The sequence below is a fragment of the Eucalyptus grandis genome, chromosome 3 (assembly GCF_016545825.1).
Source record: "Eucalyptus grandis isolate ANBG69807.140 chromosome 3, ASM1654582v1, whole genome shotgun sequence".
NCBI classification, from domain to species: Eukaryota; Viridiplantae; Streptophyta; class Magnoliopsida; order Myrtales; family Myrtaceae; genus Eucalyptus; species Eucalyptus grandis.
The window spans coordinates 22,139,585-22,166,537 of NC_052614.1; the positions used below are offsets into that span (position 1 = coordinate 22,139,585).

A 26,953-nucleotide genomic window follows, 5' to 3' on the forward strand; every position below is an offset into this window, starting at 1 on the left:
TCCTGGGGTCAATCTAGGAGGTCTATCTAGCCACAATCATGAAAGTTTGAAGCATCATTGATGGAAAACAACACCACTGTTTCTTTTTAGGGCAATTAAAAAAATAAAATAGACAGCCACCCCCAGGAAAGCTCTTGTACCGTAAACTTTGCTGAGAATTGCTAAATCCAAGATTACATAAAATCTAAGAAAAACGACGGAGCTTAACTTTCGGCCAAAACATTCTACAAATATAGCGATGATACTAAGTATAGCATAATATGAACACCACCAAAAGCCAAGCAATTTACATTTCACGAAAATGAGATCAGAACAGCAAGACATAGTTTCTCCTACTGAAGAAGAGTTCCTCTAATGTACCCACACCTATACAAACTCACTCATCCAATCTTCACTAACAAGTACATCTTCTGGAAATAAAAGAGCCCATTGCGATGACGGTATGCTCAAAATCAAAAGCCAATAATCATGCTAGATGAAAATCCTAGTATCATTCTGACAAATTCTTCTCTCAGCACACTCTAATTCTCATAAAAATCTGCTGTAGCACCGACTCTAACTACGAAATTCTATAAGAATTATATCAACTTAATGACGTGCACTTATTAACGGTTCTGCCCCGATAAGAGATAAAAGGTCGAGGAGATTTCCTTTTCTTTCCCTTTACAAAGAATGTACATGATCTCAATGCCAAACAAGTAGTGCCAATACACGGCCACAAACAGAAAAAACTGCCAAATATGTATAATAGAAAATTTTGAAATAAGAAAATCAAAAGAAATCAGCTTAACAAGCAAAACATTGTTGGCAAATACTACTGCTACATGCTACCAGCTCTGCCTGGAGTAGATTTTGCAGACGATTTCACTTTAGCCATATCAACGAGATCTCCAAATAGCTTGTCCTCTGGCTTCGAAGGAACCAGTTACCTTTCATCAGGCTTTGTGCTGTTATCTACAATATCAACATGCTATACGTCCATTTATGCTACTAAAATGGACAATTTGCACCACAAAGATAGCAATCAGATGAATTATCAAAGGAAGCAACAGGACAAGGCATATGAATACACTGATTTTAGCTAAACTAATTACGGTCATTAAGAATCAGAAATCAGTCAAGCAATTGTCTATTATAGTATCCTCTTCACCAGATAAGACAAAAGTTGATATCCACACAAGTTAGATAAAATACAAAACAATTTATTATAAAACAGAGATATAGCTATTGAACTTCACATAAGCAAAGAAAACATATATAAATGTTTCCTCGTCACCAAATGAAGAAAAAGGACAACCACTAAAATGTCCCACCTATGGACATGGTAGCAAGAGTATTTAAACACCAAAAAGGAAAGCTGGAGAAGATGACAAGCATCAAAATACATTCAGCAAAAAGGGCATCTGAGCCTTATGATGTTGAATTTACAAGGTGCACCACTCTCTGCTTGCAGGTGGAGCACTGGTCTACCAAGTTAACAATGATCTCCTGCCTAAGCCCCTGCGATTATTTTTTATAATTAAAAAAAAAAAAAAAGCCAATAAGAGAACAATTGTAACTGTGAAAGAAACACCACCGGATGGTTTCCAAATGAATGGAAAAACTTAAAAAAAAAAGGTGAACTTCAATCTTATATTATTTCGATAAGATACTATCAGCTTCCACTAATTCAACTGGTTGATGCATAAAAATACATCCTCAATTAAGCATCACAAATTGAAAAATATACCTCCTTGTTTCCAGCATCTATGGCATTCAGCATTTCCGCAAGCACATCCATGATCCTCTGTGCATTCTGTATTTCTGTCAAGCTACACAAGAACATTAAGTTATGCCTCAAGAACCTCAAAGTATATGAAAGAAGCAAGGTGCTGCAAATTTAACAGGATACTAAATTATCCCATTTGCCTAGGGCTACAATCCTTTAATCATCGGTGTATCAAAAAAGTATGTAAAACAATAATCAAAGTGTTCGTTTCAACAAAATCATACAGACTGTCTAAGGATCACAAAGATAGGACCTCTGTGATACATACGAGCTAGAAGGCAATAGTGAGCTTGTTTGAATTCGCTTGAAAAAAAATAATTATTATTTGAATATTTTGAAAAAAAAAATTCAGGTGCCTTGCATTAACAAAAGTCAAATTGAGTAAGCCACAGGATTAAAGAAAATAAAAAGTACTCAACAAAAGTCTTACCAAACAAACTGTCTTTTGAAGAACAGATTTTGCCACTTAGAAGTAAAGACAAATGCTAAGTTCCACACAGTACTATAATACAAACAGCAGGTTTAAAATTCTTTTGACCTAAATCTGTAAGAAATAATTTTTTTTGAAAGACAAGAGAAATGGTATCAGTATTTCTACATATAAATGCACCTCAATGTGGGAAACTCAGACTCAGCAGAAGACTAAGATGGCTCTGGCCAGAAATCAGCATTGCGGATATTTTACGGATATGATGAAAGAGGTTCTGTCTGTGGAGGTGTAAAAACCAGCGCAGGAGCCTCCTCTCTCTGAGGGAACACTGCTCCTGCTCGCTGTACGAAAATGAGTGGACTTAGTGATTAATAACTAAAATAACATAACGACCAATACTAGAAGAAGGTAAATGGTATGGTACTGTCAAGACCTAAATACATCATCCAAATCACAAATAAAATAAGTCTTTTCTCAAGAGAAGGAAAAATAAATACCAGCAACCCCTGGTAGGCAGCATGGTATCGAGGATATCTAGCCCTCGGTCCTCCAAAAGCTTCTCGCCATCTTCTCGCCAAGTATCTATCAAAATCAGTATCTTCTCTTTGACATGGATATCAGGCTAAAGAATCAGGAATACCATGAAGTTTTAGCCAACAGGTACCTTTCAGCATCCAAATGCATTAAAATTTCTTACCTTCTTCTTCACTATTTTCACCATCTCATGAAGAACTTCTCCCTCAGCTACATGCATATGAACAATGTCTCCACAATTCCTTATAATTGTCTCCAATAACTAATAAGACAAAAAAAAAAAAAAAAAAAAACCCGACTGATCTGCAGTAGACAAAGATCCAACAAGCATTTTAATCCAGGACAAAAGACTTCGTAAGGAGCTAGAGCAGAGTTCCTATCCATACAATATGCAAATCAATTCAGATACTCCATAAAATGAACAAACTTTTCCAAGAAAACAAAGTGTAGTTATGCAAATGCAATTCTCAGTCAATACAACAGAATAACGTAAATTGCTCCCCTTACTAAAATCTCCTTCCTGTGACTGAACGGAAACATATTGCACAAAGTAAACAAGGTTACCACATCATCTATACACTCAAATGACAAGATTTCATAGGATCAAGAAAACACTAAGATACGAAACTTCCACAGTAGGTATGTGGTATGTCAGATTATAGACACTGCTTTAATAAAAAATAAGTTCATCCACAACGTTTAAAACCTCTAATGCATCTTCCTGTGACTGAACGGAAACAGATTGCACAAAGCAAACAAGGTTACCACATCACCTATACACTCAAATGACAAGATTTCATAGGATCAAGAAAACACTAAAATAGGAAACTTCCACAGTAGGTATGTCAGATTATAGACGGTGCTTTAATAAAAAATAAGTTCATCCACAACGTTTAAAACCTCTAATGCATCTTCACTTTAGTGAACCAAACAAGACACAGAATTAGCATAATAAAAAATTTCCCAAATTATTACAAGCATATTCTCGTACTCTGGACCTTTTTCAGCATTGAAAACTATTAGACTGCTTCGGGTGGCTCATGATTCTTGTTTGACTGGCTTCTGCTTCTCATATCTACTGTTTCTAGGCGACAACAGAACATGGATCTTCAAATACACTCTAAGGAACTCTTTGAGTAACTATTTCCTGATATAAGCATCCCAAGGCATTGAACCTCGAAATTGCAAAAGACACACCCACATAGAACCTTTCTTTACATTCATTAAAAACTTGTGAGCAGCTTTTAAATATCAAATTGAACTGTAATATCCCATAATTTGCTCTTTGTGAGAAGTTCAGTTTTTTATAGTCATAAGGTCACCATAATTGTTGAACATGAGCAAATTTCCCCCTTATCTCTTCTTAGATAACCATTTATCCACTTTCTTCACTTTCTTCACCATTCTTTCTTCTCCTTAATAGCTGATAACCACTTACTAGATCCTTTTTCCTTCTATCCCTTCTCGCACTTACATATGTTTGTGCCCTTATACTGGTATTAATTAAATGCATCTATTTCAACGCTACCAAACATTTCCTCAGAGCCAAAGTGGGACCAACACCTTATGATTACTATATTGCTTCAAAAACCACAACAATAACACAAGCACATTCGCAATGAAAATCTGGGTGAGGCACTGCTCCAGAAACTTTTATGACTGCTGCAGCTTTGAGGGTGCTGCAGCTTTGAAGAATTTGCCAAACAGCCCATAAAAGTTGAGACACACTTTTTGACAGCTGCATCTACTGTGAAAAAGCTACACCAAACAAATTAGAAACATAGATGATGAACTCCTTTAACTACCCCAAGAAGACACCACTATCCTGAATAAATAACTATGAAATCTATACCAAACAGCTGAAAATTAGCAAACAATATGCAAGTCAACTTATCATGAGAGTAGCAATGTGACAGTTAACGGGACTTAGCTGAACTTCATATCTTGCTACATAACAAGTATTTGGGGTTTATATTCAGGAATCATGACTTATGAACCAGTTACCTCTCATTAGGCTCTTTGCTGTTATCTCTAAAATCAAGTAGAGGACCTTTGACATTTGGTGTGGAGCCAGAAGATTTTGGCCAGGTTTTCTCCAACTGAACTGAAGTTCCAGAAGCAATGACTTCGTGCTTGGAAAGTACATGCTGCAAGTAAAAAACAAAAGTACATGCTGCGAGTCATCATTCAGAACTTCAAGCTACTCCTTAACCTAGAAGTGATGCATCCCTGGACTACAAGACCAAGTTGGGAGTAATAAGCCATCCTTCTTATGAAATTTAACGTGTGCTTATCTCACGAGTGCTAGAAAGAAGTCCCACATCTATGAGCTATTAAGTTATCCGAGAGAGAGAGAGAGAGAGCAGGGAGTACAAACTTGCTTCAACCGAATCCAGCATAAAGCAAGCAATGTTAACTAAGAACCTCTGTTGAGTTTGGCAACCCCAGGGAAATTCATTCAAATACAGGAAGTCCATCATTGTTACTCTCTGCGACTGGGATTTATTCATTGTTCTCATCTTCTTAGCTGCACCAAAATTCATGTTTGTACCAGTTGTAAACAATCCCTGTCAGACGAGCGAGAACTTTTTCTTTTATTCTTTATTAACTGCCACGAGTGATCAGATCAGATATCTTGCAGTTAGCCTTTTACAAGCTCAGAACTCATGCAATCGTTGGCACCTATATGCTTATGTGACTATACCGTAAAAGCTCAAGTAATTCGTTAGAGAGAGTAACTTTCTTTTCCGTATTGGGTTCATAAACCCATTAAATTTCTAGCATACAAGAATTCTTCCTAATCAGCAATCAAAAGCAACCAAATACAGCTCCAACAACAGCAGGTACAACACAAAAAACTTCTCCATACCTCATGAAATATCTCTTAAATCCTGACCCTTCATCTAGAAACACGCTATATATGTCCGCTTATGAGGTAAGACTAAAACAAATGGACAAGTTGCACACAAAGATAGCAATAAGATGAAATATCAAAGGAAGCAAGAGGGCAAGGCAACCAAATGCGCTTGATTTTAGCTAAACCGATCTAGGTCACTAGGAATCAGAATTCAGCCGAACAATTTTCTATATATCCACACAAGCGAGATGGAATTACAGAATGATTTATAATAGAAGGGAGATATAGCTATTAAATCGACCACAGAATATAGAGGCAACAAACAAGTGATTAGCATGCGTGCGCCGAAACCAGATGTGAAGCATCCATTTTGAGGAAGAGTTCCACAGTTTCTCACACCAGCAACATGAATCTGCCACTGTGTCCGGTAGTGCTTATGCTGGAACTAATCTCATGAGCCAAGAAAACGTATCTAAAGGTTTCATCTTTTGCTCACATGACAGCCTCGCTCTCATTCTCGCCGCCATTCTTGCACTCTCTCTCCCTCTCTTGGGAACTGAATGGAGATCCCTTCTCCCCTCTCTTCTTCTTCATCATCTGCTTCTTCTTCTTCTTCTTCTTCTTCATTGGCGGTTCGTGTCTTCTTGGTTCTTGGTCTTCTCACTCCCCTTTTTCTCTCGACGAAGCTGCGATAAGGTTGAGCCAGCGATGATGGAGCCAGATGTGGTGCCGCGTGCGGTCGATCATCTTTGACCGATTCTTGCGAGAGCGGACTTCGACGAACAACGGAACTCGGAAGAATTCATTCCGGGTCCAACCCGGTTCTTCAAATGCAATCCTCACTCACCATCAACGCCGACAAGCTCGTACGTAGATTCACCTCCCTCTCAACATCGCAGATTCATGTTGCTGGTGTGAATTGCCTCTCTCCTACCAAGTTCATCCCCAAAATTTATAACCGAGGAATAGTTGGGGAGGATGGGTATAGATTTCTCCATTTCAAAGATGGCCTGTGCGTGTAAATTGTATCTCTCACCTCTGTCGATTCATTCCAATGGAGATCTACGATCACATGAGGCCGGTGAACTCCATAGCCACGGCCATGGGAGGTCGGCTCCATCGATCACGAAGCCATTTTTTGGCATCGCCTGGGGCATGAAGAAGCAATCCACAATCCAGACCAAATCCCACCCGCAATTGGGATGAATGGAGGCCGATGCCCTGCTTGAAGACCGTGGAACGCCACTGCTGCCGCCGCCGCCCAAAGCATTGTTCCGGCATTGGCCCACCACCAGTATTCTCATCCTGTGCGGGTGGGCATGTTACTTCGATTTTCCATTTCGGCATGATCTATGCAAGGCGAGGATGGGAGTATGTTGGGCTGGAATGCCTCCCTTCCCAACTGTATATCCTATGAATTTGAGGGGTTATGGTAATCTCACCAGTACCAGCCCAGGCTATCCTTAAAACATAAGCTACGCGGCTCGACTCGAGCACTCATCCTACAAAACCCTTCCATTCAAAGCCATCTCAGCATCCTCATCATCAACTTGCTCCAAGACCCAAATGACCCCCCAGAAGATCGTCTAGCAGAGATGCTTGGGATGTTAAAGGGAACCTCTGCAGCCATCCTGTAATGAGGAAAAAAAACAAAAAAAGCAAACGGGTCGGCAGAGAATCATCTCCGAAATCTCAGGGAACTGTGTTGGGAAAATATGACGAACGATTGTTAATTTTCAGGGGACTCACCTGTCCTGAGCTCCATGCTGTGTTTGACACATTCTCTTGATCGAAACTTCTGTTGCTACTATTTCCGGCCTCCCAGAAATCTGATTTTTTTCACAGGTAATCGTGCGAATTATCCATGGAATTCGCGAAGAGCATACACAGGATTTGTGCGATGCGACACTGATCTCGTCTCATCATAAGAGTCGTTTCTAATGGTTCATCTATCGCGAATGTATTTCACATGTGGGAGTCGATTTTTGTGCACAGACACTGAGGTTACACACTGAAACATAGCTGTCTGGATTTTGAGGTTTAGACGCTGGGTAAAAACAAATTCAGCTGATTCTCGAATGAATTCAGCCGAATATGATCTTCGAGTCTCAATTCTTCTCTTTGCTTTGAAAACTCGCAATGCCCTATTCCTTTTATTTAGTCTGGCCAGAAAATCAGAAGCTCACACGTAGTTTTACATGAGAGATCTGACCTAGAGGCGATTCAAAAAGTAAGCAGTATGGCATAATCTTCAAGTGATTCGAGACAGTGATGTGTTCTAATTCAATCATATTGAAGAATCATTCAAAAACTATGAATCAACTAATACAACATCACGATATCGAAGCTTGCAAATCTAGATGTAGAGTAACATAACATGATCTGAATTGATCAGACATATGACATCACATTTGTTCCCAACATATCTCGAGATTAGGTAGGGCAAAACTGAATCAATCAGGCAATCTTGTTACATTAGTTCCACGAATGTCCCAAGATCTTTAAGTTCTTCATATTCCGCATTTCAGGGGGTAACTCCACAATTCTTGTAGATTGCAAATCCAACTTAGTCAATGATGTCAACCTTTCGATTGAATCAAGTAAGTGTCTTAACAAATAACATCCTCGTAATAACAGGTGTTGTAGAGACACGAGGTCTTCCATGGATTGGGGTAACCGTTTAATCCCTAAATAAGATAAGTTCAAATGAGTTACCTCTTTCAGGGAGTTCATGGATTTTGGTAATTCTTCAATCCCTGTATGAGATAGGTCCAAATGAGTTAACCACTTCATGTAGCCCTCGAAATTTGGAAATTCTCTAATCCCTGAATGAGATAGGTTCAATTGACTTAAATAGACAAGGGATTTGAAGGATCTTGGTAATTTTTCAACCCATGAATAAGATAGGTCCAATTGAGTTAAAGACCTAAGATTGACAATGCCTTCTGGAAATTCTTCAATCCCAGAATGAGATAGATCTAGCTTAGTTAATAACCAAAGGGACCTAGAAGGTATTGGAAGTTGAGCAAGTTCTTCACAATATGAGGCACACATAGTCTTTAGCTCTCGAAAACCATGTCTCCCTATTGGAATCTTTCGTATAGCAGTGTCATTTATAAGAAGCTCCCTCAATTTTTCCAGTCCTTCTACTCCAATCGGAAGCTCCTCTAGACTCCTACAACCTGAGACATTTAGAGTATGTAGCTCCTTCAAACCCCATTTCGACATCGGAATCTCTCGTATAGCAGTGTCATTTATGACAAGTTCCCTCAATTTTTCCATTCTACCTACTCCTGCAGGTAGTTCCTCCAATCTCCCACAACACGAGGCATTTAGAGTCTCCAATTTCATCAAACCATCTCCCGACATCGGAATTTCTTGTATAGCAGTGTCATTTATGAGAAGCTCCTTCAATTCTTCCAATCTACCAACTCCAATGGGTAGCTTCTCCAGTCTCCTACAACCACCGATATTCAAGGAGACAAGGGATTTGCTATCCTCGATAGAAGGATGAATCTCTTCCAAATTCTCACAGTTTTCAAGAATCAAAATCTCCAAGCTTTTGAAAGCAAACAAGTCAAGAGTTCTTGAAAATGGACAACTCGAAAGGTTGAGGACTTTGACATTTGTTGCCGTCTGAAAGAAAGAGAGGTTACCTTTAAGATTAAACACCGTAACGCCTGATTTTTCACTATCCTTGTTTTTTTTTTAATTTATAAAAAAATATAAATATTTCGTAACTCAATTCACATGCTGTAATTGCCATGATTCTCCATCACTTCACATTTGTTTTGTTTAATTATTTCTGTAGTAGTGTTTTTTTTAACATACCCATTGCATAAAGAATGTTAGTAAGTAATACACAAGTGATAACTATATTTTCTCATTGCATTAGGCATACCTTCCAATTTGACTAAAATAAATATCAACCGGTTAGTTCTCACAAAAATAACACATGGTTCGCCCTTCACAGAACTATAATAAAGCAATGCACTTATTTTGAAGTAGTGCGGTCAACTTTTGTTTCTAAAATAATTATCCTGACTATGATAATTCAAATAGTAATTCGTGCAAAAGCAGTTGCGTGTGTGTGAATGTAACCAAATGATGACTAGGTAGTCGTAACTTTTCATTTCTCATGTAAGAAGATTGACATAGAATATAACAAGAATTGCCATAGAGACATACTTTTACAAGGGGAGAATTTATCTTAGAAGCCATAAACCATTTAGATTAAAAATATCAGGACATGCAAAAATACTGTAACTATATTTTTAATAGATTAGTTGAAAAAGTATGCCTAATGTTACGCATGATTGGTTGTTAGGATACTATTAGTTTAAGATATTAAGGGGCAAAAGTTTCTGGTATATTTAGGTGCCTATAAAATCCTCTTATATTTAAAGGAAAATCCTGAATCTAAGGAAGGATATTAATCTTTTCCGAAAGAAAGAAAGGAGAATTCGTGCAATGGACCCTTGAATAACACGTTGTTATTCATAGAGATATGCCGTCTTTATATCTTACCTTGATTGGACCCCATCCTCCCCAATCCTCTGAAATCTCACTCCCTGACAGATTGAGCACAACTAATTGCTTCAGATGAAAGTTGGCCGCTACAAAATTCGAGGGACAACGCTCCCAATGAAGCCATCTAAGTTCACTAAGCATGTTCTTGAAATCTCCAGTGAAATTTGCACCACATACTTTAAGGAACCTCAAATTGGTCAGTTCTTTAAAGTTTTCACTTGTGTAGCTTTTTTTTTGGAGTCATATTCATCGAGACAGATGGCTTGAATCATATTAGTGCCCTATGAATAAGAAATATTGTGGAGCATGAGTTTTAAATGACGAGATGGAACCAACTATACGTGAGAAAAGACATACTAATTTCAATTTATTGTGATACTATTGTAGTGTGGGCTTCTCGCTCAACATTGTGAAATGATAGATTGTGGTTGCATATTATTTATCTAATCTATGTAAAAATGTGAAGCTCAAAGAGGTGTTTCCTGACTTTTCCTCCCCCAATTATGCCCTTCACAATTTCCACCTTTTGAATTCCCAAAAATTGCATCCTTTCAAAATAACAATAAAATGTCTCCCTTCGTGCACACGCTACTTCTAATATATCCACCAAAACTTGTTTCCCTTTATATGTGAAACAACAAAACTCTACTTGCATATCCTTTAGATGTAAAACAACATGACTCTTACAACCCAAATACATCTATCAAACTTACCATTAAAACAGGTATCAAAATTAGAATATGCTAATTGTTGAATCCCCTCACGCCCATTCTCTTTTTCTGCTGTACCTTTTTGCAATTCTCAATAGCAAAATAACTAGAATGTCATCCCAGAAGGTACCCACGTTTGAGATTCCTTCTTTATCATGTTTTTCTTCCATGAGTATTTTTCTTTGTACATGGAAGCTAAATCAATCATAGATTATTTGTGATAAAATGATTTTCACTCCACATTTTAATACATTAGATGTTTGATGTTCTCTCTTCATTGCCACGTTGATTTTGTTAAGGTGAGATAGTAGTCATCTAAATGTTTGATCAATTTGCCCATAGATTAATGAGATCTTGCTTACAGAAAAATTGGATGTGAAATTTGATTAAATTGAATACTTAAGGAACTTGAGTCTTTCGCATTCTTCTTTGCTTTAACCAAATATTTTAGGAGCTCAAATTTGTGTTTTGTTTTAGGTGATGAATTGCACATTGAGCACAAATCGTGAGGATCATAGTATGGAAATTCTCTGGATGTTTGAATTTTAACTTCAAGCTTTTATTCTTTTAGATGAGACCATACTTAATTTTGCCTCAGAAGTTTCATGTATCTTTACTTTATTTATTTATTTATTTTGGATAATTTCATAGATACCTTTTTTCTAGTTCTAATAAATGTTGTATTCGTTGATTACATTTTCATTTGCGCAAAAATCTGCTCGCTGAGAAGCATCAGTAGCATGTTATTCAACAATCTAGCTACTTCATTATATTATTTTGCATCTCAACATTTATATTCAATTTTTTTTTTAACTAAAGATACTCATGACATTTGCACATGCTTGCTTGATGCTTGAACAAATCATCCATATGATATGATTGCTTTTAGTTGTGTACTTTTTACCTTTTAGCATAATTAATCATCACAAAAGATTCAAAATCATATTTAGTTACATGACAACAAAAGTTAAACTTAAAAGTATTGGAATGACTCGTTGGCTTGAATTTACCCACTTTTTATAGATATATCACATACTAATCTCATTAAAGAAAATTTTGATCTGTTGCTTTTTCACCAATGAATATTGCTTCATAGATATATGATGTTATTAACTATTATTATGTGAATACATGGTTTTAAAACTTATGTGATGATCATTTAAAAAAAAAAAATTAGAAATGACATTATTTCTGATCCTAAAATTGGATGATTGAACTAATAAGAAATATGGAAATATTATGTTAATATTACTTCGATGTAAACATATTGTTATGCTTTTTTTTTTTAGTTTTATTACTAATTATCATTCTTTTATAAATTTCTAAAAAAATTGTAAATGTAAGGACATTTTATCATTAGAATATAAACTTCAACAAAGTAATATTAACATAATATTTCCATATTACTTTTTAGTTCAATCATCCAATTTTAGGATTAGAAATAATGTTGTTTCTGATTTTAGGTCATTCCTCAAACCATTTGATCTCCACATTAAATGTGTATATTACTTAATTTTTTTTATTTTTTATTTTTTTAATAGTGATGACTTCTCTCTATACTTTTTTTCTTCTTTATATCGCATGGGAAGAATGATTAGATTCTCTATTTTTCAAGTGTTGTAGATTGTAGAGGTCTTGTGTTACGCACAAGATTTAAGAAATGCTTCGCGTTTTCTACTGTAATGTAATATCTCGTAATTTCGAGGCTTAATTATAATATAAATATGTTATTAACTTAATTTGATAAGTCGAAGAAGAAAGAACGCATGGTGAGTTGCATGAGTATGTTTCATGGCATATTTGCTTAGTCACCAACTATTCCATCAGTCATTTTACGTGCGTCAGGTTTCTCTAAAAATGGTCTGTCAAATATTCTGTTTTTGTAATTTTGTTGTTGTGACAATACAATAAGGAAACAATATATATCAATCATCAATGACTAACAAATTGGTCCTCAATTATGTCCCATAATCAAGCAAGAACAACAACCAATTTTTGCTAGTAGAAGTGGCAAGTTTTGGGGACTTGAGATTGACAATGATTTGTATCACAAACAATAAAGAGAAGATGGACTCCTGTTCTGCATCTAAGACAAGTAGAGAAAACTCTTACCTTGTTGTTGTCAAGCACATGCAGGGCTTGCTCATAAATCCATAATCGACTGTGCAATTGAAACTCCTCTTGATGTTCTAGATAAACAATTTTCCTTCCAAAATCTCTCGATTGATCATCCATTATTAGTTTGTCATCTTTGTCAATTCCAATTAGGGAACTATCGATCAATGCTTCAATCCCCCTCTTTGGTAAAAAACCACAGGAATCCCACATATAAGTCGGAATTTGTTTGGATGATCCAATGAAAAAACATGCAATATCCAAAAATATCTGTTGTTGCTCATGATCTAAACTTTCGTAAGTTATATGCAGCAGGTCTTGCAGGTTATTGTTATACACATCGTCCTTTAATTTCTTAAATGTATCTTTCCATAGTTCTTCTCTCTTTTGGCGGAAGGCTGAACCTATATGTTCAACAATTAGGGGAATCCTCTTTATACCAGATACGACATCCCAGGATAGAGACTTATAAGCCTCGGGAGGAGAATCCTTTCCAAATAAATGTCTACTAAATAAGGTCAATGCTTGATACCGAGTCAACTCGTTGAGTTTGTACTTGGGGTCTGCATTGGCCTTATCAAGAATACTCATGTTTCTTGTAGTTATTATGACTATACTCCCAGCTTTTAACTAATTACCATCTCCGACCAAGGCATTTAAGTGAATATCATCATCCATGTCATCAAGAATAACGAGGACTTTCTTACTTGAAAATTGAGATTTAGTAATGCCGATTCCCTTGTCGACATTAGACACTATATGTGGACTTCTTAGTATATCACAAATGAGCTGGTCTTGTAAGTACTCAATACCCATGCGTAGTGATACTTCTCGAATATTTCGTACAAAGCTAAGATGTTCGAAATCACCAGAGAGATTGTTCCACAGGACCTTAGCAAGAGTTGTCTTACCGCTTCCACGCACTCCACAAATTCCGATAATTCTTGTATCATTATATTTAGGATCTATTGAGCTCATAATATATTTCACATAATCATCAATTCCAACCAACTCTATGGGATGCTTGAAAGTTGTTTTCAACAAGCTCACAACTCGTGCGACAACTAGTTCAAGCAATGCTCCTTTCTTCCTGTCAAATGACACTGAATTTCAGCTATAGGAGTGCAATATCTAAATTATTTTTCAAGAAAGATCTATTCATGAGAAATTAAATAATGTTTCGGTGACAAATAATGTACCCATAGGCAAATTTCTCTGCTTCCCATCCTCTCAAGGAACCCACTTCGGCGAGCGCTTTTCTCCATTCCCCTAGTTCCATTTCGTCCACCCGACCTTCAAGTCTAGAGAATTCTTCTATAGATTCCCCTTCAAGAAGTTGCACTTCCAAGGGTCCCACTTCATCAAATATGGGCAACACTATTTGCCCGCTGCTTCTCTTGCATTTCCACATGTGAACAAGCTCGCGAAGGCCCGATTTGTCGTTAACAAATCCCCGCTCGAAAATTGGGATCGAGATCTTACACTGCGGAAGATTGTAGGAATCCACTCATCCGCATTGTCCTTACTGCAGAACGTGTCGATTCCTGCAATGACGAGGCCATGACGGAGATCATCGAATAGCGTGCTCCACATCGGGCATACCGAGCTCAAGAACACGTCGCGATCGTTTCCTTTTGGTTTTTGCCTTCCGCCTCCAGAGTCGCCTCTATGCGGAGAGGTCGATGAGGAAGACGCCCCGTGCGTCGGATCTTCTGAAGGAGTGGGTTCTTTTCTTTCCATCTCGAGAGAATTGTCCTAAATACAAAGGCAGTAATGGAGATTGACGGAGCAGAGCCTCAAAAGAAAGCAGGAAACGGAGAAGATGAATATGGATACCCGAGATCCGGGAACTGCAGAAATGTCTCTCGTAACTGAATTCGGATCTACGATCAAATATAAATAAAAACTCTCATTCAACTCGTCAGAAGAAAATAGAGCAGTCGAAACAGTAAACGGAGAAGAGCAAGGAACCACAGGTTACCTGAGGAGTGCCGAGACAACACAGTCCGCCCCGTTGCTGTGGTCTGGTCTCCACGGATTCTCAGCCTTCCATTTTATATCTTCAACACGATACCCTCTAATAATAATAATAATAATAATAATAATAATAATAATAATAAGATAGTAATCTCCTCCGCAGCATTATGCGGTGGGTGCCTGGCACGTGCTTTGGATAGAAATTTGAGATCCGGCACACTTCGACCTTCTTCTTGTTTTTTTGTCAACAGCACTCTTGACTTGACTTGCTTTGTTCTGTTAATAAAAAAACATATAGGAAAGAAAACCAAAGAGCAATACGGCTGCTCCTATTGGGTAATCATATTCTCCACCAACTAATTTAATGTAAATTAGATTGGGATAAAGCCCACTCTCTTTTTGTAGGATGCATGTGTAGGACCTATGTAGCATCGACACTCTTCGGGAGCCTTTGTGTCGTGTCCGACACTCTGACATGTGTCCGACACGCAGTCAACGAGTGTCGAAAAATCCGACACGTGGTCAACTCTCTCCAACACGTTCCGACACGCGAGTCTGGAATTCTGACATCCACAAAGTCAATTTCATAAATTTCTAATACTTGAGAGGTCATAATATAAATATAAAAAAAAAAGGAGGGAGGGTTGGTGGTCGGGCGCCGTTGCCGCTGCCATAGTCGGAGGAGGCCGATGACCTCACCGGCCATAGGCGGCGGGAGGGGGCGCCTTCGGGCCGTGCAAGGCTCGCCCAAGGTTATCCTAGACCTACACTGTCAGAGGAGGCCACGAATTAGATGCCTTACTTTTTTGCCATAAAGTTGTTTCTGAATTAGCAGTCTTTTTAAAATCAGAATAATAACACAAATATTCAATGAACTTTATTCTAGTGCAATGTGGTCTTTCAATTTTTAATTTATTTAATATAGTCCAATGAATTTTTAATTTGTTCAATGTGATCTCTGAACTTTTAGTACATGTTCAATATAATTCTTAAATTATATGAAAATGTTCAATGTTGATTTTTATTAATTTAACTTTAGAGAAACATTTTTATATAGTCCATTGACTAAATCAAACATGTACCAAAAGTCTATGGATCACATTGAAAAAATTAAAAATTCAAAATAACATTGCACATTGGATTAATGTTTAAGGATCAGATCAATAAATTAAAAAGGTTGAGAACTACATGGCACATTAAGTCAAAGTATATGGACCATATATGTTAATTTCCCTTTAAAATTCTTTTTCCTTGTCCTAGCAATTTGTCCTTTTCTTCTTTTTATCTCCGAAAAAAAGGTATGTTGACGCCATGAGCAAACTTTTAAAGGCAATGCATTATAGATCATAGGGAAAATGACACAAATGGTCTATAAACTTTGGCCCAATATATAATATAATCCTTAAAATTTTAATTTATTCAATTAGTCTAATGTGTTTCTTGAACTTTTAATTTATATGTAACCCTTGAACTTTTAATGCATGTTTAATATGGTCCTTGAATTTTATGAAAATATTCAATATTGTCCTTCCATTAATAGATCACAAATAACATTGAACATTTTCATAAATTTCAAGGACCATATTAAACATGTATTAAAAGTTTACAGACCACATTGTACATTAGGCCAAACTAATAAAAGCAAATTCCATCATAAGCATTCGAACCACCATTTTTGCTCCACTTGTGCTATGGGTTCATTAATCTCACTTTGTGGCGAAATATTATTAGCCCCACTATTTCCATAGTAATCTGCACAGGAAATGTAATCGTTAACATATCGATCAATTGATTAAAATTTTAGAAAAATTACCCAATTAATTCTAAACTTATTATATAAAAGTCAAATTTGTCATAATTGGTCTTATTTTGCCAATTGCCAATTTAATCCTAAACATTTGCTCAAAATTCTAATATAATTCTTTTGATCAATTTTCATCAAAGATTGCTGATGGAACAGTTCAATTATCACCAGTCATCCTACATTCACACCACCATTTCAGAGATTTTTCAGTGAAAATTGATCAGATGACTATTTTAATCCATATAGTAGATTTATGACTAATAGGACAAATTGCCTTTAAATTTACACTAAACTCTCAACTTGTATGCAATACAAACAAACAGAAGGCTACAATCAACAAATCCTTAAATGATTGGTGCTAGTTGCATCTCCTTCAAAGCTTTTGATTGGTTTGCACAAATTGATCTCTTTGTAAGAGGATCGGCCAACATTGACTCGATTGGCATGTACTTAACTACAACTTTTACCTTCCTTCACCATTTTCCCAATATGGTGATACTTCATATGGCAATGTAAATCGTTGCCTTATTGTCACAATAAATTGTTATAGGACGCAAAGGAGTATGCAGAAAAGAGAGTATTTCCTAATAATCACTCAGCCCGAATAATTTCTTCTTTTAAATTTTTGCATTAATTTGTCAAATACCTTCCAATGAGATGCACTGAAAATTAGAAGTAAATCAACTTATTTTTCCTACCGCATGTGCAATATCAGGTCTTGTGGCATTCCTAGCATACATAAGACATCAGGTTATCTTAGCATAGTGTTCTTGATCAGTTGATTTATCATTATATTAACTCAATAGGACCCAAAGGCACACCACTTGGTTCACAATTAGGAAAACCTAATATACTAAGCGCTTTTTCCTTAAAATGTGATTGAGTCAAAAACATTTTATTTATTATATTTTGTGATTGGCGATGAAAAGCAAAAGGCCCAGTTCTGACTTGACCTTAATTTCCAAAATCACATCCACAGTACCAATCTTTTGAACTCTAAAACAATTATATATGTAAGATGCAGTCTTCTCAACAATTTCCGAATTTGATCCAAAAATAAGTAAATCATCAACACAAAAAGTAATAACAACACAACCATTATTTGTGACTTTCGCGAAAGCACAATTTGCAGCTTTACTGGCTTTAAAACCAAAATATTCAATTTCTCCATTGAACCTTTTACACTATTGTCTAGGTGTTTGTTTGAGTCCACACAAAAATTTATTCAATTTACAAACTTTATCTTCTTGAACAATTTCTAAATAGCCCCTATGGATATAAATTTCTCCATCTAAATCACTACTTAGAGAGGTAGTTTTAACATCCATTCGAGGAATTACCAAATTACTTTTGAACCTTAAGCCATCATTTTTCTAATTGTTGTAAGCCTAGTTACCGGAGAATAAACATCAACGTAGTCAAGTCCTCCTTTTTCACAATACCTTTTAGCCACCAATCCTGCCTTACGTATAGTTCTATTGTTAGGAGGAAGATTAGTTAGTGACCCTATATTATTTCGCTTGATAGATTTTATCTCATCATCCATTGCCATTTTCCATATGTGTGCATCCGGTCTAGACTTGTTTTTCTTTGATTGAAGAAGATTCTTTAGAAAGATAAGGATATTGTTCACTTATAACTTGTTTTCCTTTATCTAAAGAGAAACTTTATTTTCCTAATATTCTGTCTATTTCGAGATACTAAGTATCTGTTATTGTTGAAGTGGACACCTGGTATGAAGAGTTCCTTAAGCTACTGTCATCTCTAACCGATAGCCCATACATCCGCTGGTCAAGGTACTGAGCACCTTGTTGGCCATAGCCGTAGGCTGCCACCTGGCTGCCATACATTTGCTGGGGATATAAATAAGCCATCTGACCTACTTGCATTAGCTGAGGAACCATCCCCATATAAGGACCTCCTTGGATGGGCTGAGGTGGTAAGTCCTACCATTTGGTTTATCGGAACAACCTGGCTATTCAGCAATGGCATGTGGCCACCTGCGACTGGTTGCAAGTACACGCCCATCGCTTGCTCATTCCCCATTGGATAAGCTGCCTGGAGATGCAATCCACTCAGTGCAGGTTGTGCGTGCAGGACGACCACCTGTGAACCTTGCATTGGTTGGGGGTACTGACTGCCCATCACCTGACTGTTTTCCACTGACTGAGCTTCCCAAGGGGGTGGTGGTAGCGAATCACTAGTTTGAGCACCTGCGAAGCACCACAAAACTGTAGGCTCAACAGATTGTGAGATTGTTTGTTAGGAGTTCAGCTATGTCCACAAAGAAGAGGTCAACGCTCGCCAAAAGGACTTAAGTCTCATAGCAACTCAGTAATCTGGAAAAGAATACCAAGCATGCCCCTAGTACATGCCAAATAAGGTTGTACAGTACAAGCCAACCGGCAAAATACGCATCACCAAGAAAGTAATGTCAGGTACTGATGAAGAAGCAGAAGTGCACGATAGACAGGAGAGGGAGGCTGTTGCTGCTGCGCAATATGGCCATTCCAAACAGGAACAGAGCTTTGAGAATAAGGTGACTGATCATGCTCGTTCGATCCCATGTTTGGCATGTTGCCATTAGCATAAACCCCAAGTTGTGGAGCTTGCAGATTCTGCTGCTGTTGGAATTGAGGAGTAGAAGGATTGCTTTGTGTAGTTGGATAGCCACTCTGGGTATTGATAGTATTGGGCTTGCTGTTACTGTCCGAAAACACATTGAAAAGAACAAGTGCATTCTGCTGTGACTGAGATGCAGTTGACTGTGGGTGTCCAACAGGCACTAGTGCTAGTGAAGTCTCTGCCTTTAGGAGAGCTGTAGTCCTCTCCACTGAGAAGGTCCGTTTTTGGATCAAGTTTAGCTGGACCCCGTACCGGCACTTGATGTTGATCTGCAGAAAATCCCACTTCTTATAGCTCAATTGGCCAGAAACTGGTGTTCAATAGTTAAAAATTTAAATCAAGATCATCACCGATCCTCTAATAGTAAATTACTGGTACTTTTAGGTAAAAATGCACATATGTACATGATTTTCAGTTTTACTTCCCTCTCCTGGGTGTTTGCTGAACTTGGAACTTATTTTGTATCTTATTATTAGTCTATTAAGGATATAACATGCCAATTATCAATAAGTGATTATATAGTATCACATCTACAAGAACAAGTATAATATTCATATTAACTTTCACAAGATAGCACAAAAATATAACAAAATTCAATTATTAAATATAATATTTATACAAAGTCTGTAATTTAAATGGTCTTATTCTACCACGTAAATCTTTTCCATTAGAATAGAATTTGCATGAAGTCGTGATAACTTCATTTTACATTCTATTATAGTAAATCCGAATTCTTATGTATACTCATGCTTATCCTGTATCAAATAAATTTCTTTCTGTATAACACTAACGGAACCGATCTTTATGTAAATCTCAAGTAATAAGTGGAGAGAGACAGCAGGTGTTTAACCCAAAAAAATGGCTGCTGTCTTGTCAATCTAGACTAGCTTTTTAAGTATGATCCCTAGCGATCCTATGAGCAAATTGGGAGACATAGAAACAATCGGAACTCAAGAACTGAATGCACAATGTTGGACGGCAATCTCCCAAAGTTTAATCGGCCTTTTAGACACAAAGTTTCAAGAGCAAATATTTGAGATCTTAGATCAATTTAAGCCACAAGATAAATGTTTAGTGCAGCATGCTTCAATCATTTTGTACTTGCATGTATATAATGAGCACATGTACAAGATGCATTGGTACATTTCTCCCTTTCTCTCCTTTCTTCTTCTCTCAAGACCTAAATCACATCAATAGTACTACTAAGGATCTGCCTGGTAAAGCTGTGGGCCTGTGTCTGCATTGTAGCACATGTGGTGGTTGTGCTGTGAAGCACTGTAACTTCTATGTTTGGAATATATCCTTTACAGCTGCAACACCTCAAAAATGGGCAAGGCAGTTTTCTCGAAACTGTTATAACTGCTGCAATTTTGAGGGCACTACAGCAGTAAAGAATTTGACAAACAGTCCATAAAAGCTGCAGACACACCTTTTTCACAGCCAAATCTGCTGTGAAAAAAGTTGCACCAGACAAGGTCTTGACAACTGGAGGATCAAAAGACAGATGATAAATTTCCACTACGTTTGTTTTGCAGAAAATAAATGATTTGGAAAACATTTTCACCAATAGCTTGTTTTGCTTAAAATAACTAGTCAACAGAAAATGTTCTACAACAATTTGTGTCTAAACATTTTCGTGGAAGATGAAAATATTTTTCGTTCATTCCTTTCTGTAAGCAATATAAATGGTCATTTTCAGCAAAAATTTTCCAAACCAGTCATTTTTCATGAAACAAATGGAGCCTCAATGTATAAATATCCACCAAGTTTTACCAAACAGCAGAAAATTAGCGAAAAATATCCATATCAACTTATCATAAGAGTAGCACTGCTCAGTTCACAGACTTCAGCTGAACTTCATAATTTGCCACAGAACAAGTATTTGGGGTTTATATATTGCAATCATGACTAATGAACCAGTTACCTTTCATCAGGCTTTGTGCTGTTATCTACAATATCAAGTAGAGGACCTTTGACATCCGTCATGGTGCCAGAAGGTCCCGGCGGGGTTTCTCAGCCTGAACTGAACTTCCAGAAGCAATGACTTCATGCTTGGCAAGTACACGCTGCAAGTCATCATTCAAAGCTAATCCTTGACGTAGAAGTGATTCATCCCTGGATTACAAGATCAAATCGGAACTAATAAGCCATCCCTTCTAATGAGATTTAGCATGTGCATTTCTGATGACTACTAGGAAGAAGTTCCACACCTATGAGTTATGGATTTACCCTGGAGAGAGAAAGAGAGAGAGGTGGGGATATAAACTCACTTCAACCGAACCCGACATAAAGAAAATAAAGTTAACTATGAACCTCCTTCAAGTTTGGCAACCCCATGGGAATTTTTTTTTTTTAAATTTCTTTCAAATTCAGGAAGATCAACTGTTGATAGTCTCTGCAATTGTGCTTTATTTATAATTCTCATCTTCTTAGCTGCTCCAAAATTCATTCTTTCACTGGCTGTGAACAATTCCTGTCAGATGAGTGAGAGCTTCTTTTATTTAATCTTTTATTTCCTCCCATGAGTAATCAGACAAGATATCTCACAGTTAGCCTTTCAAGGAGCCTAATTCCCATCAAAGATGATTCCAAGAGCTCAGTGGCAACATGAGCAAGAGAGCTGCCTAGAGAGAAATAAAAGGAAACGAGAGGTTTGCCTCACCACACATGGTTTTTTTTTTTTTTCACCGCACATGGTTGAGCAGAGTGAAGAGTTGTATTAAGGACAGCAGTAGAAGAACATGACTGACACAACAGTGGATTCATGCAGAGCAGGCAGTCCTGCCCAGGGGCGCCACATTCTCATCTGAAGGATTACCTCAGGAAAACATGATCTCTCTTCTAATACACTACGACCATTACAAGCAGGACCAGGACATTAGGAAAAAATAACCATCAACTGTTACATTGAACAAGTACAAGCATTTGTTCTTTATTACCATTCTCTAGCACTTCATTGTTGAAATCATCTCTTTGATGCCATATAATATATTGGCCCACCAGAAGGCAATCAACAAACCCCGAGAATGCTTGACTGCATGAATGATTAAGATGAATAGCTCTCAAGGTTCTTAACAGATAGAGTTTGAGTTGAAATCGAAGCATCATATCATACCTAATTCATCTAATCCCCAGAATCTCATGCATAATTGACAGAACGACAGAATGTGTTTATGTGAATACTCAATCGAGGCAAAGACATCCAACTATTATCACTTGTCGCAGCACTACTGTCCTATATATCCGATCCAACAAACTGACCATTGGAAATAAAGATTTGAGATGAAGTATCGTTTGAGATAGGATTAGGAAACAAAATGTGGAAAAGGAGCACGAAAGATTCCCACTGAAATCTCACGCTCTCTCTCAATACTTGTCAAACGATTACAAATGTCTCACCCTTGTTATTTCCAGAAAAGTTCAATCAAAGACACTCTTGCATCTCGTTCTAAAAGCAGCCTATCAAGAATCCCCGCAAGATGTCAAGGGCACTCCTCTTTGGCACTGATACAACTAGTCTATGTCAATATCAAGGAGGATGGAGTATGATTGTTCTCATATGAACTACGCTATAAAGTTTTGCTCCTTTCCTGTAACCAGGTGGTATAGAGGGAATTTCATTTTTCTCTTTTTGGCAGAGGGGAGGAAATATTACTCCATAAAGTGCAATGGCTTCTTGTTCTTGTTGTTATGGTATTCACAAGGTGGGAAGGTGGAGGAAACCCCAAATCAAGATTTTTATAACCAAGAAAGGTGACTCTACCAACTTTTGGCTCTTGGCCCTGACTCTGCATAGTTTAAATGTAAAGGAGACTACATTCAACTAGATATTATTAAGGAAGCGACACTGCCACATTTTATCATGAAACAGTGAACATGCAAGTATACAAGTATGCACTCCTTGCAAGAGGTGCAAGCAACAAATATTAAACACCAGGTCACTTAGATAATAGGCATTACAAGACTTTAGGTAAGGAAATTTCTGGTTGAGGTTTATGTACTAATGAAAGAATAATGAGTTTTTAGATACACATGTTATATCTTTTTTTTGTTAAAAAAACTCATTGATACCTGAATTGCAATTTAGTGGGCTGTCAGGCTCAGGGTGGGCCATGAGAGCTATTATAGCCCTGCAAACAGACTGAAGTGTCCAGGCAGGACTCCATGCATTCTTCAGAATATCAAGGCATATCTCCCCTGTCTGTATAAAGTAAATTAAAATGTCAATCTATTAGTCAAACAAACACTTACAGCATCTCATACTTATGCATCAGGTATCTCTGTTGATTTTTGCCAAGCTAGTAGTTATCAGAAAATCTATTCATGCAGAGATTCTCTGGAAACAGAATTTGGAAAAAAACAGGTCAAGATTGTTTCCTGACAAAGTGTCAAAGAAGTCTCCAATTCTCAGCTTCTGCACCTCTATCTATTTTTTAAGTGCCAGATAAATCAAAACCCTAAAACTAGCAACTCTTTCAAGTTTCTGATTCTGAACATAATAGATATTGATGAGAAGAAACATTGATCGCCAAACAACACAGTAAAAGTGCACATTGGGGTGAAATATCTTAGTCAGGAAACGAACTTGAGGTGGCTGCAGTGGATACTGCTCAGGTATAGCAAATGCGAGCTGGAAAACACCACCCTCAAAAGGAGTCTCCGATGGTCCCTAATGAAAGAGAGAATCGCCATATCTTTTATATGAGCAACAGCACCATTTCCTTGACAATTAGCCCCATCAGCCATTCAATCTCACCTTGATAAGAGCAGTCCACTTAAATATGTTTGAGTCATCGCAAACCAACTGAATGTCCAAATCAGCTCCCTTCTCTCGCTGCACCTCTTCGTATTCCTTGAACAGCCTTGCCCTCGATGTCTACAAATACAAGCACACGTCGACATTAGGATCCACAACCAACCTGGGGTCATAAAGAAAAAAGCAGAACGCAATTCCTCCATGTATATAATTGCAGGAGATCAAATCTGCTGCTTCATGAGATAACCGGCATCGCAAAAGGACTTACTCAGTACATAAATATGATAACCTAGTGTAAATTTTGCCATAAGAAAGAAAAATTTTCAAGAATGATCACATTCTGGGTTCATAATTTTGATTACAATAGACTTCACTCCCCATTGTGTGTAAACAGCGGAACAAAGAGCTGGTAGCTGTAAGTAATCAGTAATACCTGCATTTCAATATATCCTCCCGAGTTAAGTCTGCTACAGGAAATCTGATTTCCACCAAATTCAACTGAAAGATTGAACAACAGTGAACCAATATATCAAAAAAGCTCAAAGAAAAAAGAAAATCATGCCTTATGCTGTCTAACATTTGGGTATATGTCTTGCGCATTCTTGCCACTCCCAAATCACTTCTCTCTCATATCCAGGCAAATTACTCAAGAATCAAGCACGAAACTGTACGCGAGCAAAGACCCGCCTACCACCATAACGAAAGAACTCAAAGCCAATCTTTCAAGCATACTCAGCGAACATTTAGGTATATAATTCGTGCATTCTCACCACTCCTAAATGACTCCCCTCTCATATCCGGGCAATTTCTCAAGAATCAAGCACGAAAATGTACCGCGAGCACAGACTCACCTACCACCGCAACGAAAGCAATCAAAGCCAATCTTTTAAGCATATCCAGATTACAAATTTGTTGCTTTTGATCAAATATCGATCGAACGATTTCTGGGTATCGAAGAACCGAACCAAGAACGAACAATTCGCAGTCAACAAAGAAATCGGAAAGCTCGTGATCGAAGAGAATATACCTCGTCTTCGACAAATTACGATTGAAGTCGAAGGGGCTTCTAGCTCGGGACGAGGTCGATGGTGGCAAAGCGATTCCGCAAGACAATACGCGCGAACTCGAATGACGACTAAGAATCAGAAATGGACTCCCATCTGAAGCTTTTGGTCTCGTGTCCTTCTTGAGTTTTTTAATCATATGGCTCTTTCTGACCCAAAAAAAAAAATTTCTTTTTTTCTTTTAGGTCAGAAGTAATAATATATTGAGCTTTTAAGCCAAACAATTACACAAGATTCCACACCACAAAACTTGCACTCACGAAGATAATAAGTCTAAATGAGTGGAAGGAAGCCGGATGCAAAAGAACTCCGTAAGAACTGCCAAAGCGAATAACAACCTAAACAAGAGGCACACGAGAAAAGAGGAGGCCACGCATGGCCAAAAGGAACCCAACCTCAACAAAACAATCAAAACAAAGGACAAACAACAAAGTAATAAAACAGTCACAAAACACTAAGGAGGGGTCATCGCCTCAGACAAACAACAACCAAACCAGTCAAGGTGAACACAACCCCAGCCGAAGGAAGAAGGCAGAAGGCCTTCATACAGCAAGTGCCCGAGAAGACAACGGCTGCGACCCAACCGCAAGCTATTTCTGAACCACTCCAAAGAACACTAAGGATCCGCCGGATGAGAAGAGAAGATGCAAGGATCTATCCCCGATTCTGCCGGAGTCTACATTTCTTGGATTATCCTTAACGTTTCTGAAAGTTAAGGCCTTGTCCTTCACCACTTTGATGAGATGATTTTTAACTGCTGCGACCGTGTGATTTTTGAAGAGTATGTTGTTCCTGTACCTCCAAATAAGGTGGCAAAGAACTCCAAAAGAAAAACGGCCAATGGAGCGATAAAAGTTCTTACCGAAGAGGAACTCCATCGCCCATTGAAGGTTTTCAAACCATGTCTTGTTACGCCAAGGGAGATTGCATTTAGCAACCCAAAAGAAAGCCATGCTGACAGTGATGCAACACCCGAAGTAGAGATGATTGATGGAATCCGGCGTCAGCCTATAAAAAGCACAAACCACTCTTCCAATTCTACCATGCGACATAAGTAAGGCTTGAGTGGGAAGACGTTCTTTATAATGAGCCAGAGATTGAATTGATATCTCGGGCCGATAACCTTATTCCAGATAAATGATGCCCAATTAACCCTATCCTTCCTTCTTCTAATAATATGCCAGGCCGAGGCGACCGAGAAGAGACCGGAAGTGCCATTGTTCCAAGTAAAGCGCTTCGGTGCTCTGGAGAGGAGAGGGATCACATGGCCTTTTCTTTTCACACTTAACGTCAGGTTTCTTATAAACCACTGGGGTTCGCCCGGTGGCCACCCTTCCAACATGGAAGGGGAGGTGAGGTTCAAATCCCCACCTCCATCGATGGGTAGGGACGCGTAAGTTTCGCGAGTGGGTTGCGACTCCCACGCCCGGCAAGAGGCGCGGGGCACAAGTCTGCGAGTGAGTGTAGAGTAGGATTAGAGTAGTAGGACCGACCAAAAAAAAAAAAAAAAACATCAGGTTTCTTATATAGTTTTTTTTTTTTTGGTCGGTAAATAGTTCTCTTGTTTTCAAAAAGAAAAGGAAATAGTTTTGGATTAATACCACAAAAATTGATACACTTATTATAAATTTATCCCAAATTAAATTTTTAATTGCCAAAGACCGTCAACTATTACATCTTTGACAAATTCATCTTCTATGAGTTTTCATTAAATTTTATCGTCAAATTAATAAGTTAAATGATATATAACAATTGATTGGTTTATAGCCTAAAAAACCCTAAA

The 26,953-nt window shown here is 37.7% G+C and overlaps 3 protein-coding genes across 19 annotated transcripts; all 3 read right to left on the reverse strand.

Moving 5' to 3' along the window:
* Positions 1 to 578: 578 nt before the first annotated feature.
* LOC104436954 (disease resistance protein RPV1-like) lies at positions 579 to 14,442 on the reverse strand. Of its 10 annotated transcripts, none has more exons than XM_039309085.1 (9): positions 14,144 to 14,442; positions 12,942 to 14,034; positions 7,339 to 9,225; positions 4,737 to 7,220; positions 2,896 to 2,994; positions 2,696 to 2,780; positions 2,379 to 2,539; positions 1,730 to 1,811; positions 579 to 1,500 (listed from the first exon to the last, which is right to left on the reverse strand). In XM_039309085.1, exons 2-3 carry the CDS (start codon positions 13,533 to 13,535, stop codon positions 8,065 to 8,067), a joined length of 1,755 nt encoding a protein of 584 aa, XP_039165019.1. In that variant the 5' UTR covers positions 13,536 to 14,034; positions 14,144 to 14,442; the 3' UTR covers positions 579 to 1,500; positions 1,730 to 1,811; positions 2,379 to 2,539; positions 2,696 to 2,780; positions 2,896 to 2,994; positions 4,737 to 7,220; positions 7,339 to 8,064. The 10 variants fall into 10 exon arrangements, with proteins under 10 accessions (XP_039165019.1, XP_039165018.1, XP_039165016.1 ...); XM_039309084.1 differs by having other exon boundaries at positions 2,696 to 2,820; XM_039309082.1 differs by having other exon boundaries at positions 2,696 to 4,879; positions 6,086 to 7,220.
* Positions 13,575 to 14,355, reverse strand: LOC104428660 (disease resistance protein RUN1-like). The gene is made up of 2 exons (XM_039309448.1): positions 14,144 to 14,355; positions 13,575 to 14,034 (listed from the first exon to the last, which is right to left on the reverse strand). Exons 1-2 carry the CDS (start codon positions 14,353 to 14,355, stop codon positions 13,575 to 13,577), a joined length of 672 nt encoding a protein of 223 aa, XP_039165382.1.
* Positions 14,443 to 18,415: 3,973 nt separating the features above from the next.
* Positions 18,416 to 25,606, reverse strand: LOC104436956 (protein PEROXIN-4-like). 8 transcript variants are annotated; one of them, XM_039309092.1, is made up of 8 exons: positions 25,142 to 25,327; positions 24,540 to 24,606; positions 24,107 to 24,226; positions 23,936 to 24,019; positions 23,422 to 23,551; positions 21,561 to 22,384; positions 21,275 to 21,465; positions 18,416 to 19,619 (listed from the first exon to the last, which is right to left on the reverse strand). In XM_039309092.1, the coding sequence occupies exons 2-6, from the start codon at positions 24,543 to 24,545 to the stop codon at positions 22,296 to 22,298; spliced, it is 429 nt and encodes a 142-aa protein (XP_039165026.1). In that variant the 5' UTR covers positions 24,546 to 24,606; positions 25,142 to 25,327; the 3' UTR covers positions 18,416 to 19,619; positions 21,275 to 21,465; positions 21,561 to 22,295. The 8 variants fall into 8 exon arrangements, with proteins under 8 accessions (XP_039165026.1, XP_039165025.1, XP_039165024.1 ...); XM_039309091.1 differs by having other exon boundaries at positions 22,290 to 22,384; positions 24,540 to 24,604; positions 25,134 to 25,326; XM_039309090.1 differs by having other exon boundaries at positions 24,540 to 24,604; positions 25,134 to 25,326.
* Positions 25,607 to 26,953: the final 1,347 nt, after the last annotated feature.